At 45.2% G+C, this 15,849-nt stretch overlaps 1 protein-coding gene across 3 annotated transcripts in view; it reads right to left on the bottom strand.

Annotated features, from left to right (window-relative positions):
• Positions 1–15,849, bottom strand: part of TGFBR1 (transforming growth factor beta receptor 1) — a 74,606-nt gene that overhangs the window by 36,093 nt on the left and 22,664 nt on the right. For 2 of the 3 annotated variants that reach the window (XM_014581783.3, XM_014581784.2), the window contains exons 2-3: positions 13,039–13,290; positions 10,163–10,405 (exon numbers count right to left, since the gene is read on the bottom strand). The exons of the other annotated variant lie outside the window; for it this stretch is intronic. In XM_014581783.3, the coding sequence (XP_014437269.1) occupies positions 10,163–10,405; positions 13,039–13,290 (495 nt within the window). The remainder of the gene's footprint in view (positions 1–10,162; positions 10,406–13,038; positions 13,291–15,849) is intronic. 3 annotated transcript variants of the gene reach the window in all.

Genomic DNA, 15,849 nt, shown 5'->3' with positions numbered 1-15,849 from the left:
TTGATTGTCTTCTTACCGGTCTCCTGAACTATAGCTATTATGCCAAACAGCATCAATGATGAACAATCCTCCCTTCCCAATTTCTGCATCTCACCCTCCCAGTGAGTTCCATCCTGTATCTCTATGGCGTCTAAAATGGTGACACTCTGAATTATTATTTTTCTTTCTGAAATGGCTAAATTTACAAAATTTAACAGATATTTACAAAGCATTTGTATACATCACTGGTCCAACCAGTTAATACCCATACACATAATCTTCCTTTCCCCCACCCCTTATCTTCTGCACCGTGGGAGCGGGAGTCGGCCCCGGGGTTTGGCCACGCTGCGGGAGGGAAGGGAGTTGACCGGACTGGGCCAGGCCGTGGGAGGGGGGTTTGGCCCCGAGGCAGGTGCCCATGGGGGTTGGCCATGCTGCGGGAGGGGAGGAGCTGGGCCGCACTAGGGAGGTTTGGCCCCGCCACGGGAAGGGTGGAGGTTGCCCCTGGTGCAGGCTCCCGTGGGGGTTTGGCCCCGCCGCGGAATGGGGGGGGGTTTGGCCCCGAGGCAGGCTCCCACGGGGGTTTGGCCCCGGGGCAGACACGCTTGGGGTTTCCCTGTGCCGCAGGGGGCCCAGAGGAGGCATGTGCTGGCTTCTCGGGGGTGGGGGGAGAATCCTGAGAGGAGGCAGATGCAGGTCACTCTACTGCCACTGGCACCCTGTCCCCGCTCCCCAGACTCCACTCCCCTGTCCCCAGCTACAGAACTCTGTCCCCATTCCCAACCCCACTCCCCAAACTCTGTCCCCACTGGCACCGTCCCCCGCTGCAGAACCCTGTCCTCTGCCCTCCCAGCATCCTGTTCCCTCTCCCCTGCCCCCAGCTGCAGAACTCTGTCCCCACAAAAAGTGTAATTATAAATGCTTCATTTTAGATTTCAATGGCACGAATAAAAACCAGACCATTAATTTCATAACTATAAATACGTGATTTTAATTTTATATATCGCATAATTTAAAAAAACACTTTATCAGAGCGTGTAAGTAAAGGCTGGGGATAGCAAGTGATGGACAGGAGGAGAATAGAGAGGGTGGGGCTTCAAGAAAGGGGTAGGGCGGTAGATCTTCGCCTGTTCTGAGATTTAAAAAGTGATCTTCAGTGTAAAAAGGTTGGAAACCACTGTGCTACAGTATCTAGAGTATCATGTTTGTGGATGGGTAAGAATCCTTTAAAATATCATCATTTAGTTTTCTATTTCCTGTATAATCTGGTGCTATCATTTTTTTTCTTAAGTAATACTATGAGAAAGGCCAAATGCCTGGTTGAAGGTTCAATTATACCTTCCTAATAAATTAGGCATTTCAGGCTACTTTTTTCCCCGTTTAGCTATCTACAAATGAAATTGTGTCACTTCATCCAGTATCCGTTAGCCTCATTGTTAGACTGGCAGAAGGGAAGGTTACTCACCTTGTGCAGTAACTGGAGTTCTTTGAGATGTCCCCGCGGGTGTATCAGCCCCGCTGTGCACATGGCACAGCGATCTTTGGTAGCATTCCCCGGCCATCAGCACATGCTGCGCTATTGTGCAATCACTCTGAATGACAGTTAGGCATGTGCCGGCGGCCATTCCCTCCATTCCTTCTTTACGCCAGAGTGTATTAGCCTGGAGCAGAGGGGAGGAAGGGGAGTATGGAGCACCCACGGGGACACCTCTTGAATAACTCCAATTACTGCACAAGGTGACTACGCACTAGTATTCCTGCTTGACGGTGGGCACTCTGTGATGCAGGACTGGTTGTTGGACAGTATGGTATGTCCAAAGCTAGTGTCTGATTTCTGAAAGGATTGAATAGCATAATGTTGAGCAAAGACCTTGAGGAAAGCAGTTGTGGTAGATACTGCGCCCGTGGAACATGCCCATATAACAGCTGGTTACACCCAGAAATATACACAGTTGTATGCATTAGACATCCATTTGGATATTCATTGTTGGGAAAACAGGACATCCTCTGGACCTGTCCATGCACTACACCTGTGGTTCTCAACTGATTTCAGTCCACCAGGCCAATCAAAAAATTTGTGGACCACCTCCTTTGAGACATATTAAAAAAGAGCAGACAAAGAACATTTTGGTTTGAAATTTAACAGATTTTTGGATTCTCTTCTCACTGACAAGATAGAGCCAAATCCCATAATGGTGCTGGATCTCTGTGGTTGATAGAATCCATATCCCTTTCTGGAATCTCTTCACACACGGGTGGGGAAAAACCTGGAATACCTCTGTGTGGGTGGGTGCACTGCAGATATAGCTGCTAAGTATACATTGAAGGAACCAATTGACAGTCCTGTGTCCTGCAGGTGGACAATATACTCTAGCATGTCTGATATCCCCACCCTGTGTCTCTCTCATGCTTGCGCTGAATTCCAGGCTTCAAATCAGGCCCACTTCTGCACGTAAGTCCATCTTGTCGTGGGTCTCCAAGAACTGATCAGAATATGGGTGACCCTACGAAACCACGGGACAATGTTATTATTTGAGAGCCAACAACCATCCACACTTGCAGATTAGTGTGTGGAGTCCAGGATGTGGTATGCGCCCTTTGTCTTGGGTCAGCAGTGCTTGTACCGGTGCAAGCTTGTATGGGATGGTACCAGATGTGTCTCAGTCAACTGGGGGCTACCAGTATGTCCCTTGCTGCATCCTGTTTAATGTTCAGTATGGTCTTTTGTATAAGAGGTAATAAGAGGTATAGGTGGACACAAGTATGCCAATGGGAAGTCCCAGCGTACTGCAAACGCATCCCTGAGAGGGCGCAGTCCAATGCCTGCTCTGAAACATTACAGGGGCACTTAGAGTTGGTGTGTGTTGCAACACGTCCACCATTCTATTTCTTTTGTTTTGTTTACGATGGACTTGTTGATTTCCCATTCATGGTTCTGCAGGAATTGTCCGCTGCAGGCCTCCAGTAATACCTTGTCCTTGCCCAGTAAATACACTGCAGTAGATGTGATGTATGTGAAACACCACCTCCACCGTTTCATTTCATCTGCGCAGAGGCTACGCAATCTCACGCCCCCGTTTACGTAATATGCTGTTGCAGCATTGTCCAACAACACTCCCACTGGTTTGTTCCATATGTGCTCAAGCAGTTTGTGTGACTGCCCTGAGCTCCACAACATTGGTATGGAGTTGGGATGCCTATCGTGTCCACTGTCCCTGTGGTATCACTCCCCATGTGGGCTCCTCATACCAGCAGGGGCACGTCCGCTGGGATAGGGATGTATGGCAATGATGCCTGAAATGGAGACGCCAGGCATACATTGCATGTCTGTCCACCAGTTTAGGGTGGCCTTGACCCTAATGGGTACATGGAGCGTCCTGTGGCTTGGGTAGTATCTTGGCCAATACAGGCATGGGTAAATCCAGTGTAATGGCCCTATATGTTGTCAAGCATGTAGGACTACAATGTGGACACGGCCACGTGTCCAAGTATTTGCAGACACATATGCTCTGAGAAGCATGTGCCACTGAGTATTGACATGATCGAGTCGTAATCCTTGCCATCTGTGGATTGGCAATAACACTATACCCTTGTTGCAGTGCAGCTGCGCTGCCGTAGGAATGAGGGAATATTTGTCCAAGTACAAGAGGAGCCCAAGCATGTTGAATATCTGCTTTGTTGAGTAATGCCCACTATGTGCCCCATACGGGGGTGCCATGATTGAACAGCTGAGATATGGCCATATGTTTATATGCTTTCTCTGTAGGTGTGCAGCTACCCCAGCAAGGATTTTGGAGAATACTGTGGGTGCTGTCAACAGGCAGAAGAGCAGCCTGTACTGATAGTATAAGTCTCCAACAGTGAACTTGAGGTGTGCTGGGTGAATTTATACATGGAACATGCATCCTTGAGGTCGAAGGTAGATAGCAACAGTCCTATCGCCAAGGCAGGTATGAACCTTGCCGACATAATCATCATGAACTTCTGATAATTGACTAACTGGTTGAGACCATGAAGATTTAGGATGGGTCTCCACCCTCCTGATTTCTTGATGGTAAGGAAGTATCTGGAACAGAGGCTGTGGATTCTATATTGGCTGGGTACTCCCTCTAACTCCTAGTTCACCAGGCGCTGTGCCTCACCCAAGAGCACATACTCATGGGTAGGTTGGCAAGTTGGAGGAACTGCTGTGAATGGTGTGCAGTATCCAGTTCATATTATTTCTAGGACCCTTTGGTCCAAGGTGATGGCTTCCCAAGCTGGATAAATTGGGAGAGTGTTTCCAAATGTCTGTTTCCCTAGATCTGCCTGCCCTGGAGGACTGAGGGCCACTTTACCCTCAACCAATGTCATAAATTTGCTGATGAAGAGTTGGACCCCTGGAGCGAAGAGGTTTACTAATTTGATGGTCTTTGTGTAGATTGTCTGGATGTCCCTTATTCTTATAGGGCCTTTGTTATTGGTCATCACTTTTGTTCTGAACCTGTGATTATAGCGTTTGTATTGTTTCTTCTTAAATCCAGGCAGTTGAATCCTTAATGCCCGGAAGTCCCCTCTAATGGAAGAGCTATGTTGGATTGTACCTTTTTGGGAAAAACCTGGACCATTGCAGCCATGCCACTCTCCTCAGCACCCTGGCATGGACCTGGCTGCTGTACATGCAGCATCCAACACTGCTTGTAATGTTGCGTGGGAGACCAGAAACCTTCCTTCACGTTTAATTTGAATCATTCCCTTCTCTCTTCTTGTAGATATTGAATAAAGGAATTGAAGGTTCCAAATGTCTGTTGTGAATATTTTGCACTAATGCTACGTAATTAGCAATTCTGGTTGAAGGGAGACTGAGGGGTATGCCTTCATTCCCATAGCATCCATCCTCTCTCTCCTAGTCATGACGCTGTGTTCTGGGGTAGTGCTGTTGCTTTCCCCTCAGTGTGACCACCAAATTTGGTGAAGAGTATGAGAAAAGGAATTCTACCCTCATAGGTGTTACAGTACTTATCTATTTGCTTGGAAGTCACCGGTTCCAATGCGAGGGTCTTCCATGAGGCCTCAGTCATTGGCAGAGCCAATTTGGTGTGCTGAGGTAAGATAAGTATGCTTGTGTTTGTTGTGCCTTACATCCAAGAGTTGTACTAGAGCAGTGTTTCTCAAACTGCACTCCGCGGAGCCCCAGGGCTAGGAGAGACATCTCCCGGGGCTCTGCAAGATTGACAAACTGGAAACAGATAGCTACAACACATACAATCAGTGGACCACGGGGGCTCCACAAATTTTTACGCATGTAAACGGCTCTAGAGCCCCAAAAGTTTGAGGACCACTGTACTAGTCTTCACGACCCTGTGGGATAGGTCTTGAAACCTGCTACAGCTGCACCTACAATAGGTGACGTAGGTAGACAATGGCTGTCCTAATACATCCAGTGCAACAATGGAGGGCTAAGCAACCTTGTGTAGCTTCCTCAGTCGCTGACTAGCTGTCATGGGTGCCTGGGCTGCAGTGACCTCATCCCACATGTGTGCGTCGGCTGACTGAGCACTTGGTACCCAGAGGGCTTGATATAGTTTATTTCTGTAGGGTGCCCACAGATCCCCATAGAGTCCCTGAGGTGGGAGCAGTGGGGGTATCCATTGTGCCCATCTGCTAATTATGGGCAGTGTATTGAGGGATTCTGCACTGGCCCCTTACTCACACTGCTACATCGTGCGGATATTAGCGATGCTGGTGTGAAAAGTAGTACAGAACCTCTATAGCATGGTATGACGTCAGTACCAAATAATGGGGAACATGGTACCAACGGTACCGCGAGGTCTGCCTTGGTTACATCTCAGTACCGGGGGTGGTGGCAGCACCACTATTAAGCCTGCCGTTGCTGAGTACATGTGCATTCGGCGCTCTGGGGCACCCCAGCACCAATGGTACCGTGAGTGGGTCTGCGCGTGGCATTCTGCGGTTTTGCAGCCTGACTGCTTTATCAGCTGCTGCCGGTACTGGCTTTTCCTGCAGTACTGAGGCTTGTTCTGAGGAGAGCTTGAAGATTGGCCAGCAGCTCTGTGCTTCACTTTGGGATCATTGGCTTGTTCTGAGCAGAATCCCACCATTGGCTTTATGCTGCCCTGTTTGGGACAAGCATTGTGTGCCTGCTTGCCCGGAGGACCTATCGCTCGGTTACAGATCAGCAGCAGGGGACCTGGCACATTTTGAGCTGTGCTCCTAGTCCAAGCTTCTCTAGCACATCCCTCCGAAGGAGTGCTCCTTTTGCTCTCTGTCCCAGGTGTATTGTCCGGGGGGGGGGGGGGGGGGGGGGAGGGGAGGGGAAGGAGTTTGAATCAGGCTGCTGGGCATCCACAGTCCTGTTCATGCAAAAGAAAATTCTCTGCTGTGAGTCTTGCACACTTTCAGACCGGAGGGGGGGGGGGGGGGGGGGGGATTTACAGCAAGGGCAGTAGCTCATCAAATGGCCCAGCCTTAGACAGTGGAGAGACACTGTGTGCCAATCTGCTGCCAGTAAAGATGCTGCAGCCTGCACCCATTTCAAAACCGGAAGGCACTAGCATGACAGGGGTTTGTTGTTTGTATGAAGCCTCATACAAACAAACCCCTGTCATGCCAGTGCCTTCCGGTTTTGAAGTGGGTGCAGGCTGCAGCATGAGGTGCAGGTGAACAGGACACAGCAGCAGTGCTGGCACCCCACTCCACTGGTTTGTGTTCTGTGGCTCTTTTGTTAGTTCTCTTCTTCCTGTTCTTTTCAAAGTCTTTTTGGGAGACTGTGCTACTTGCAACCCATGCTGGCAGCAGTTGAGAAGGAACAGAGAATGGTCACCGGTGCATGCATATCACTCAGAGTGATTGTGCAATAGCACAGCATGCACCAGCAGCCAGGGACTGCTACCAAAGATCTCTGGGCCATGTGTACAAGAGGGCTGATACACCTAAGTGGAGCACCCACGGGGACCCTTGAAGAAGAAGTACCAATTCCTAAAATTTTCTGTGTAAGACTGTTCTGTTGCTCCTCATTTAAATATGCAGGACTATGCTAGAATTAACCCCAAAGTAACTGAACTCAATTTAATTCCTTTCCATTGGCAGTTTTCTCTTACGAGAGCAGTTAATACAGCCACTGCTTCATGACTGGAACCATAGCTCTCTTTTCACTATTTGCAGCTTGTGAGAAACCATTAAGTAAGTAATAGAGTAGAGGGATGTTATACATTTAAAGCTGGCTTCCCCATGAGCACTGACTCCCACCTGTCCCCTGTGCTGCTGCCTCTGATAGAGGCAGCAAGGGCATGTAACCTTTAGAATTTAACAGATGAGCCTGGGCTTATCAGTTAATTATGTAAATGCTAACATCCATAGTACAGAATCCAATCCTGCTTCACACCATAAGTACTTCATCTGCTAAGAGTTTCCTGAGAATCAGTCTCCCAAAACACAGGTCTTCCCTCCACCTTTCCTGTATTAGAAAGCCTCCATATCCAGTAGCTGGGTTTGATTTCCAGGGGCAGAAACAAGACAAAATTTGTTCACTAATCCAATTGGCTACAATCAATGGCTTCAACTCATTAGCTACAGAGGCTTCAATTTTTTAAAACTCAATCTTTCTCCCTGCCATTTGCCTCCCACATTTTTTGGGCTCTGCACAGTCTCCAGTCACTGCCCTTGGCCAAGACCAAGTTTACTGGTAGTTTTGATCCCTTATTTTTATTATTGAACATTGTCTAAGACCTTGTTAGACTAGACCACTAGCCCAGTAGATTTCTGATTCTATTACATACTATTAGCCACACACCAATTGTTGTTTAACTGACTAAACTGAAGAGCTGAGACACCAATCCTTGCTACCTCTAAACTTTGCCCATTCCTCTTGATGGTCAAACTCCCTCTACTTACCGCTAATACACTTATCTAATCTAAGTTTTGCATTACTGTCAATTTCCCTTGCTTTTCAAACCAAATTTATCACTTTAATTGTTCAAAAGGTATCATGAAACAAGTTAGATTTTTTTCAGTTAAACATAGGGATGTAAGTGTAGACGATTAACTGATTATGCTAAACTACATGCATTTCCCTCCCTCTTCTCCCCTTGCCAATAAATTTTTTAGTGGGCTAGCCAGCAGCCCAGCTCAGTTCTGGCTTGCCCTGGGTCCGAGACCTACCCCCACTGTGGCTCTGCATTTAAAGTGTATTGGAGCCAGGTGGGCAGGCAGCCTGGATCAGTTCTGGCTCGTGCTGGTCCAGGAGCTCAGGCCTCGCTCTCCCCAGACAGGGGCTGCTGTCACCCCATGCTGCTGTCTCTGTAGGAGAAGCATCCAATCCCTTCCCCCCCCCCCTTTTTTTTTTTAAATAAGCAGAACCCATTACTAAGGCTAAGCTTGGTCATGGAAATCTTGAGTAAAAGTTATGGGCAGGTCACAGGCAGTAAAGAAAAATTCATGGAAGCCTTGACCTGACTGACTATTACTGAAAACATATGTAGGTGCCTACACTGCCTGCAGCAGGGTAGTTACTCAGCAGTTATGAATTGGAGGGTTGGATTTTGGAGCTGTAGTGATACCCCACAGCTTCCAGCCCCTGTGGGCATCCGTATACCATTCAGCTTCTGAGTGCCATAGGCTGAAGTCACAAACATCACTGGAAGTCAGATTCCGTGACTTCTGGGACATTATTGACCAAATTGTAGCCTCACTCGATCACAAGATACTTATACAATGGCATAGTTAAAAAAAGGCGTAGACAAGTATATGAACAATGTGAGATTTTCATTTAGGGGACTCCACATATTCTATAAGAGTATTGTCTTCTACTTGAGGCATAAACCAGAGTTTTCTATTATGAGGAATCTTTCCTAGTTAAAGTTATTCCACAATTGTAAGTGTGCAGCTTGTTTGCTCCTCCCTCGACCATATATTATTGACCAGTCCTAATTCATAATTGACTAGATACTCCAGTGGTTAAACTCAATATGGAAATTTGTGTTCTGCAGAGCCCCACAGGCTAGGGGGCTGGAGTGGTGACATTCCAGTTAATCAGTTAACTGATTAAACAAGATTTTACAACTCTATGTGAGAGGTCACCTTTTTAACTAGACAAAACACATATCACAATTGAAAGTGGTCAACCAGACTTTAAAAATGTAGGTCGCAGCTGTAGCTGCATCACTATGACAAGTAGATACTTCCCATATTGATTAATGGATTCCCCTCCCCCCCATTGATATAGTTAATCCACTTCTAGGAGGCAGTGGCTAGGCTGACATTTTTTCCATTGATCTAGCACAGGCCTAGCCAAATTGGGCTTTTGGGCTGGATCCAGCCTAGCAAGCTACTGAAGTCAGCCCACGGAGGCCCAAGCAGACTCCCCTGCTTGCCCCACACATTGCTCAGAAATATGGCTGCCAGGCTCGGTTCAAAACTGGAGGGGAGAAAGCTTCAGAAGATGCTCCCGCTCCCAGCACAATCCCATTGGCTGGTTTCTGGCCAGAAACAGGCCATTGGGAGCTGCTTGTTTGAACAGCAGGCAGCCAAGAACCACCACATCCCTGCTCCTTGGCTCAGTTATTCACACAAGCACATGGCCAGTCAGGCAGATACACTGGCTAGGAAACATTGTTAAGCTCTGCAAGCCTTAGCTCTGCAGGCAGGCAAGCAAATAAGGCTCCTGGCCAGAGCCTGCCTCTGGCACCCCCGACCATTCCTTTTCCAACCCTCTGCCCCCCCAGTCAACATACCCAAACCCTCTGCCCCTCTCACACCCATGCTCCCTCCCAGATCTGGTACCCCAATCTCCTGCCCCAGCTCACAATCCCCTCCTATCCTAGGTCACATCCCAAACCCCTGCACCCAGGTTGCAACTGCCTCCTTCGCCCAAATTCCCTCCCAAACTCCAGTCTCCCTCCTGCACCCAATCTCCATCCCAGATCCCACATCTCCATTAATATCATGGAAGAGCAAGGCCCTCGACCACTTGCCAAAATCTTGGAGTGCCCCCCGTCAAAAATTATTGCCCACACCTGATCTAGCAGCAGGTGGGTTGACATAACCACAGCACTTAAGGAGCAATCTTTTCTCCTGCAGAGAAGAACAGATGTAGCTAGGTTGATCTAGTTTAGTTTAGACCAGGCCTGAGTCACATGGACCAAGACTTTCATCAACAGATTTACAAGCATTAGAAATAAATTACCTGACCCAGAGCCTGAAGTAGTCATATCATAAATTAAATCTTTTAAAGTAGTTCCTTCTGATATAAAAGGACGATCCAACGAGGGATCTTCTTCACTTGGTACACGATGATGAATGACAGTACGATTATGGCAGATATAGAGAATCAACATTAGTGAAATGCAAACAAAGCAGACTGGTCCAGCAATAATAGCTGCCAGTTCCACAGGTCCTAGATTAGAAGTGGATTCTCCTAAAGTAGGGCCTACAAGTGGAAGTGAGAGAAAGAAAACAAGTGTTACTGTTTTGTAATAGCAAATATGTTTTATTAAACATTTGTTTAGCATTTGAGTGTATAGCGTATCAGTTACTGGTCTGAGGAATTCTTTTGAATTTTCAGTAAGAAAATTTGAGTCTTAACTCTTTCAGTTCTGTGAGTCACTAGTATTATACTGTAGAGATTGAAGTGATATACACTGAAATACAGGATTGTTAAAAAGATTCTATGCAAGCCATACAGCATTGTGATGCAAGAGACGTTTTGGGTACTATTCTGTTATTATTTTATTCCTTTATCTACACCTTCAAAATAATATTTAAGACTTACAATAGATGCCCTGGTCTGACCTGATAGAATTCTGATTCTAGGTCACAACAAGGCTTAGAGAGATCATCTAGTCTACTCCCTGCACCCCCGGTAAATTTAGACCATTCAACAGCTCAAAAAAAAATCTCCAGTGATGAAGATTCCACAGCTTTCCTAGGTAAGCTTTCAAGTGCTTAACTAAGAAAAACTTCATGTCAGGGTAATGTCTAAACTATCTAAATAACTCTTGATACAATTTACGCTTTTTGCTCTTCATCTCCAAGAATGGGCCAAGAAACAATTCCTTCCCCCTGCCTCTCCCACCTTACTTTATAGCAACATTTCATGTACTCGAAAACTATTATGTCCCCTCTCAGTCTTCTCTGCTACAGACTAAACAAACCCAATTTTTTCACTTTGCACACAAGTCATGTTTTAGAACCCCTTTCATCATTTTATTGTGCTCTCTCCAGTTTGCCACATCTTTCTTCAAATGTGGCATGCAGAACTGCACACAATACTTCAGTTGAGGCCTAATCAGCACAGAGTAAAGAGAATTACTTCCCTACATCTTGCTCAGAACACTCCTAATATATCCCAGAATATTTGACTTTTCCTCAACAGTGATATTTGTAATCCACCATGACCCCATTCCTTCTCTGCAGTACTTCTTCCTACTGCAGCGGTTCCCAAACTTTTCCAGATGGGAACCCATTTTGACAATTCAGGAAAACTTGGTGACTCAGGGTAATTCAAAAAAAATGTGTGAATGGCTCCTTAAGAGCCCCCTGGGGAGACACTTGGCAACCCTTTTGAAATGTAATGGCGACCCATATTTGGGTCCCGACCCATATATTGGGAAACCCTGTCCTAGAGGGTCATTTGTTTCCCATTCTGTGTGTCTGTGTATGCACAATTGATTCCTTCTTAAATGGAGTACTTTGCATTTGTCCCTAATGACTTTTACCCATTTACTCTAGACCACTTCCCACAGTGGATTTTGAATGTTAAGATTATCCTCCAAAACACTTGTAACCCCTCCCAGCTTGGTATCAGCTGGCAAGTGTTACAAGTGTAGTCGATCAAATATCTTCATCAATTAAACAGAATGTAGGAATGCTTACCTGGATAACTGATTAAAAAGCAGGGGGCTGCTCTGGCTGGAGCACCCCCACCTTGCAGGAGGCCCAAAGCAACCCCACACTCCTGCCACCTGACTGGAGTGCCCCCTGCCACCTTTCATCCATGGGGCAGGCGGCTTGGCCTAACACATCCCCGCTGAAGTGCACCCTATCACCCTCTGGCCCAGCCAGAAGACAGCCCACTCCCCTCTGCCACAGAATAGCAGGCTTGGCCAGGCCTGAGTGTACTCCACCCTTCTCCACTGTACCGGGTCCGGCCTGGCCCAGCTAGAGCGCACGCCCCCTTACCCCACCACATTTAATTGGTTAGCCACCTAATTGGGATTTTACATCCTGAACACAATGAGATCTAGAACTTATCCCTGCAAGGTACCACTCCATATGCCCTTCCAGCTTGATTGAAGCACTATTAAAAACAGTTCCTAGAGAATCAACCTGTTAAGCATGTATCTTATACATTCATGTAAGCTGCATTTCCCTAGTGTATTTTGAAGAGAAGGTGATGTTAGTGTCAAGAGACTTACTCAAGTTAAGATGTATCACATCTATCATTTCCCTCTCCTATCCACTAGGCTTGCTACCCCGTCAAAGAAAGCTATCAGGTTGGTCTGTCACTATTTGTTCTTGACATTCATTCTGAACATTACTTACCACGTTATTGGTGTGGCATTTGCAAAGCTGATTGCTCCACTATCTTTTTGGATACTGAATTAAGCCAACTGGTCTAATTCCACAGGCTGTCCTTATTTCCCTTTTTATAAGTGGGCACTGTATTGTGTCCCTTTTTCTGTCATCTAGAATCTTTCATATCTATGACTTTTTAAAGATAAATCACTAGTGCCTCAGACATGTTCAGTGAACTCTTTGAATATTCTAAGGATGTGTCTCATCAGGCCCCACTGGATGCGAAGACATCTAACTTGTCTAAGTTTTAACTTGTTCTTTGCCTATTTCAGCCTCTGATCAGACTTCATTTTCACTGGCATTCCTTATGCTAGCCATCCAACTACCACTAACCTTTTTGGTGAAAAACAAGCAAAGTTATTTAGTACTTCTGACATTTCAACATTGTTATTCTTCACTCCCTCATCTTTACTTGCACTTAGTTTAGTTTTCTTAACTTTATAAATGAGCATTGATTTTGTTGGGAAATTACTTAAAAAGGTTTACCTGGCGTTGGAATTTGAAGTTCTATTTTATTGCAGTAGTCTACCATGCAGCAATGAGGCACAGTAACAACACCATTACTGGATGATGGGGCACAAACAAATGGCCTGTCTCGTGGAATCAGTTCCTCCTCTTTTATGCACATGGTATTATGTATGACTTTGTCTTGAGTTCGTGTTACTGAAGCAAAGCAGAGCCCATCAGTCTCACATGTGAAGTTTTCTTTTGTACATAGATGGCAGAAACACTGTAATGCTGCATTGAAGGAAAAGAAGTTTGTGGTAGTTATGTTAAGCAATATTAGAACTGTGAAATAGTTTTTGACTAAGAGGCCAAAATATTTTCCCCATTGCCACTTTTCTAAGCCATATAACACATCATAACACAATAAAAATATGCCTCTTAACAGACTAACAAAATAAGTGAGCAGGAAAAGAGAACAACAAAAGGAAATATTGCTTTAACTTTAACTACGTGTAGATGAACAACCCCTCCCTCCCCCGATACGTTTAGGTCACACGTTGGAAGTTACTAAAAAATAAAAAAGGTGAACTATTTTGAAGTTTACTGCAAAGTGAACTACAGCAGGGTAACACCTCTAAAGCATTAAGAGCCCAATCGAATTCAGAAGAAGCCAAACAGGAATTTTGTCATTTCAATGGAAACAAAAGCACATCATTAGTGTAGAATGACCACAGTCAGCCACATGTCATGCATTAAAGACACACCATTTCCCAAGAGTTTATGCGCTCTACCTCCCAACCCCCATTAAAGAACTTGTCCTTCTTAGAAAGGATTTGTCCAACCTGTCCTGAATTCAATGGAGATTAATGGGAGTTATATTGGGTCCTTGCTAGGAGGCTACAGAACGAAGCTTCCGCATCCAGAGTTCAGGCACTACCATGGCACAGCTTTAGAGCTATATCTATGCTACCATACCACCAGCAGTGTATAAAAATACTTTCTCCTATGTTATAATAGCTAGATTGACAAGCATATGTACACACCTAGGTTGGCATAATTAGGGCACTCAGGGCTATGAAATTTCAAGAGCCTTCATAAAGAAGCCATGCTTAATTTCCCTCCTTAGCCTTTCCATGCATAAAGTGCTATCTACAAAAAAAAAAGACAGCCAATAAAAGGAGAGCAGAGCGTCAATTTATGCCCATATATTTGTCCAAAGAGCAAGAGCACGTGCACACTTGTTCTATAGGTGGAGGTTAGTGCCTAGGACAATATTTCTCTACATTATCCCAAGATCTCCAGCAAGAGAAGATGTGCAATTGCCATTTCAAAGAGTAAAAAAGTTGGATGACATTTGTCTAGAGAGATAATGTAGGACAAAACAAAAACAAAGCATCTTTGTTTTCCAGCACACCTTTAATGAAACATACAGTTGTCTCAGTTATACAACTTAGCACATTCACAGATGAAATCTTAAGAGTAGGAGAGATCCCAAGTAGTAATGAATTGCAGGGATAACCAGAGGCAACAACTAGAAAAGAATTCAGTACAATGTCTTGAGGTATTACTCGTTTCTCTGCAAATGGCACTCTCAGTATATGGTGCTGAAGTGTAAACTGTGAAAGAATTAGATCAGCGCTTAAAAAAAAAAAAGCTGAGAGAGTGTATGGATTGATCATTCAAGAAAGTTAGAACACACAATCATATCCTTTACATAAATCTCACCTCTCCTACATGGAAGATATTGGATGCTTCCATGCAGGTGCTGCATTGAATGCAGTGTTCTGATTATCTCCAAACAGCATTAAGAACTTTGGGTGGTAGGTTAAGACCAAAGGAAAAACAGATGGAGCCTTCTCTCCCTGCCTGACCCTTCCTCCCCCAATTCCCCCATATAATCCCTAGATATTTTAAAGGAATGATAATACACCATAAGCATTATCTTTTCCTCCAAACTTTTTCCAAAGCAGGGAATTCCTCTTTAGAGAGTCAAGAGCAGCCATGTACAAAAGAGGCCCTCTGATTACAGCTAAAAGGAGCGGGATAGGAAAAAAGGGATGCCCTGAAATCTATGGATATTTGCCCTCTTCTCAATCCAAGGGGAAGGCAAAACAGTATGGCAAAAGCTCTGTTGAAAATTTAAGACACTCTTCTCCTTTTATCCCTGCTTGTAAGTTTTACCATAGGATGAGGTGATGTGGCTCCAAATATATATTACTTGGAAAACAAGAGAGTCAGAGAATATGGGATGTGAAAAATGCCATGCAAGCTAACTACATAGCCTGCAACTCCCTGATATTTATATGCAACCTTATACCTTAGGAAAACTAGAAGCTTTGTGTCTGAACAAGATGCAAATGAGCCCCCTCTCCCCCACACAAGCCCTGTTACAAGATGCAAGACCACTAAAGGCAGAATGAAGGAAACTCCCTTTTAATGTTTGAATGTTCCATCCATCAACCTAGAGAGCCTAAGACGACCTGATTTAGAATATGAACGATCATATTTATATAATGGTTCCTTGATGAATACAGCATGTCCAGCCAGCACTGTAGCTCTCTAAAACATAGTCCAGCACATTGGACTTCACATGTGATGAGAGAACGTGTCCGTCTAGCCTGACTCCTTGCAGCATTTTCTATTAACATTTGAGAAGGAAGGTTTTGGCCACCATGAAATTAAGGACTATGGCAATTAGTTCTATTATTGGTATGGGAGACAGGACAGATGTCTTTGTTGCTCAGCAGACAAAGAACATGAAACATGAATTGGATAATGTCTATAGCATACAACAAGACTTGCAACTTGAACCTCTTACCAGACAACTGTCCAAGTAAAGAAAGGTGTGGA

This window comes from Pelodiscus sinensis, chromosome 2 (assembly GCF_049634645.1).
Source record: "Pelodiscus sinensis isolate JC-2024 chromosome 2, ASM4963464v1, whole genome shotgun sequence".
NCBI lineage: Eukaryota > Metazoa > Chordata > Testudines > Trionychidae > Pelodiscus > Pelodiscus sinensis.
Note: the sequence above shows the minus strand (reverse complement) of the source record. Positions and strands in the feature narration are given on the sequence as shown.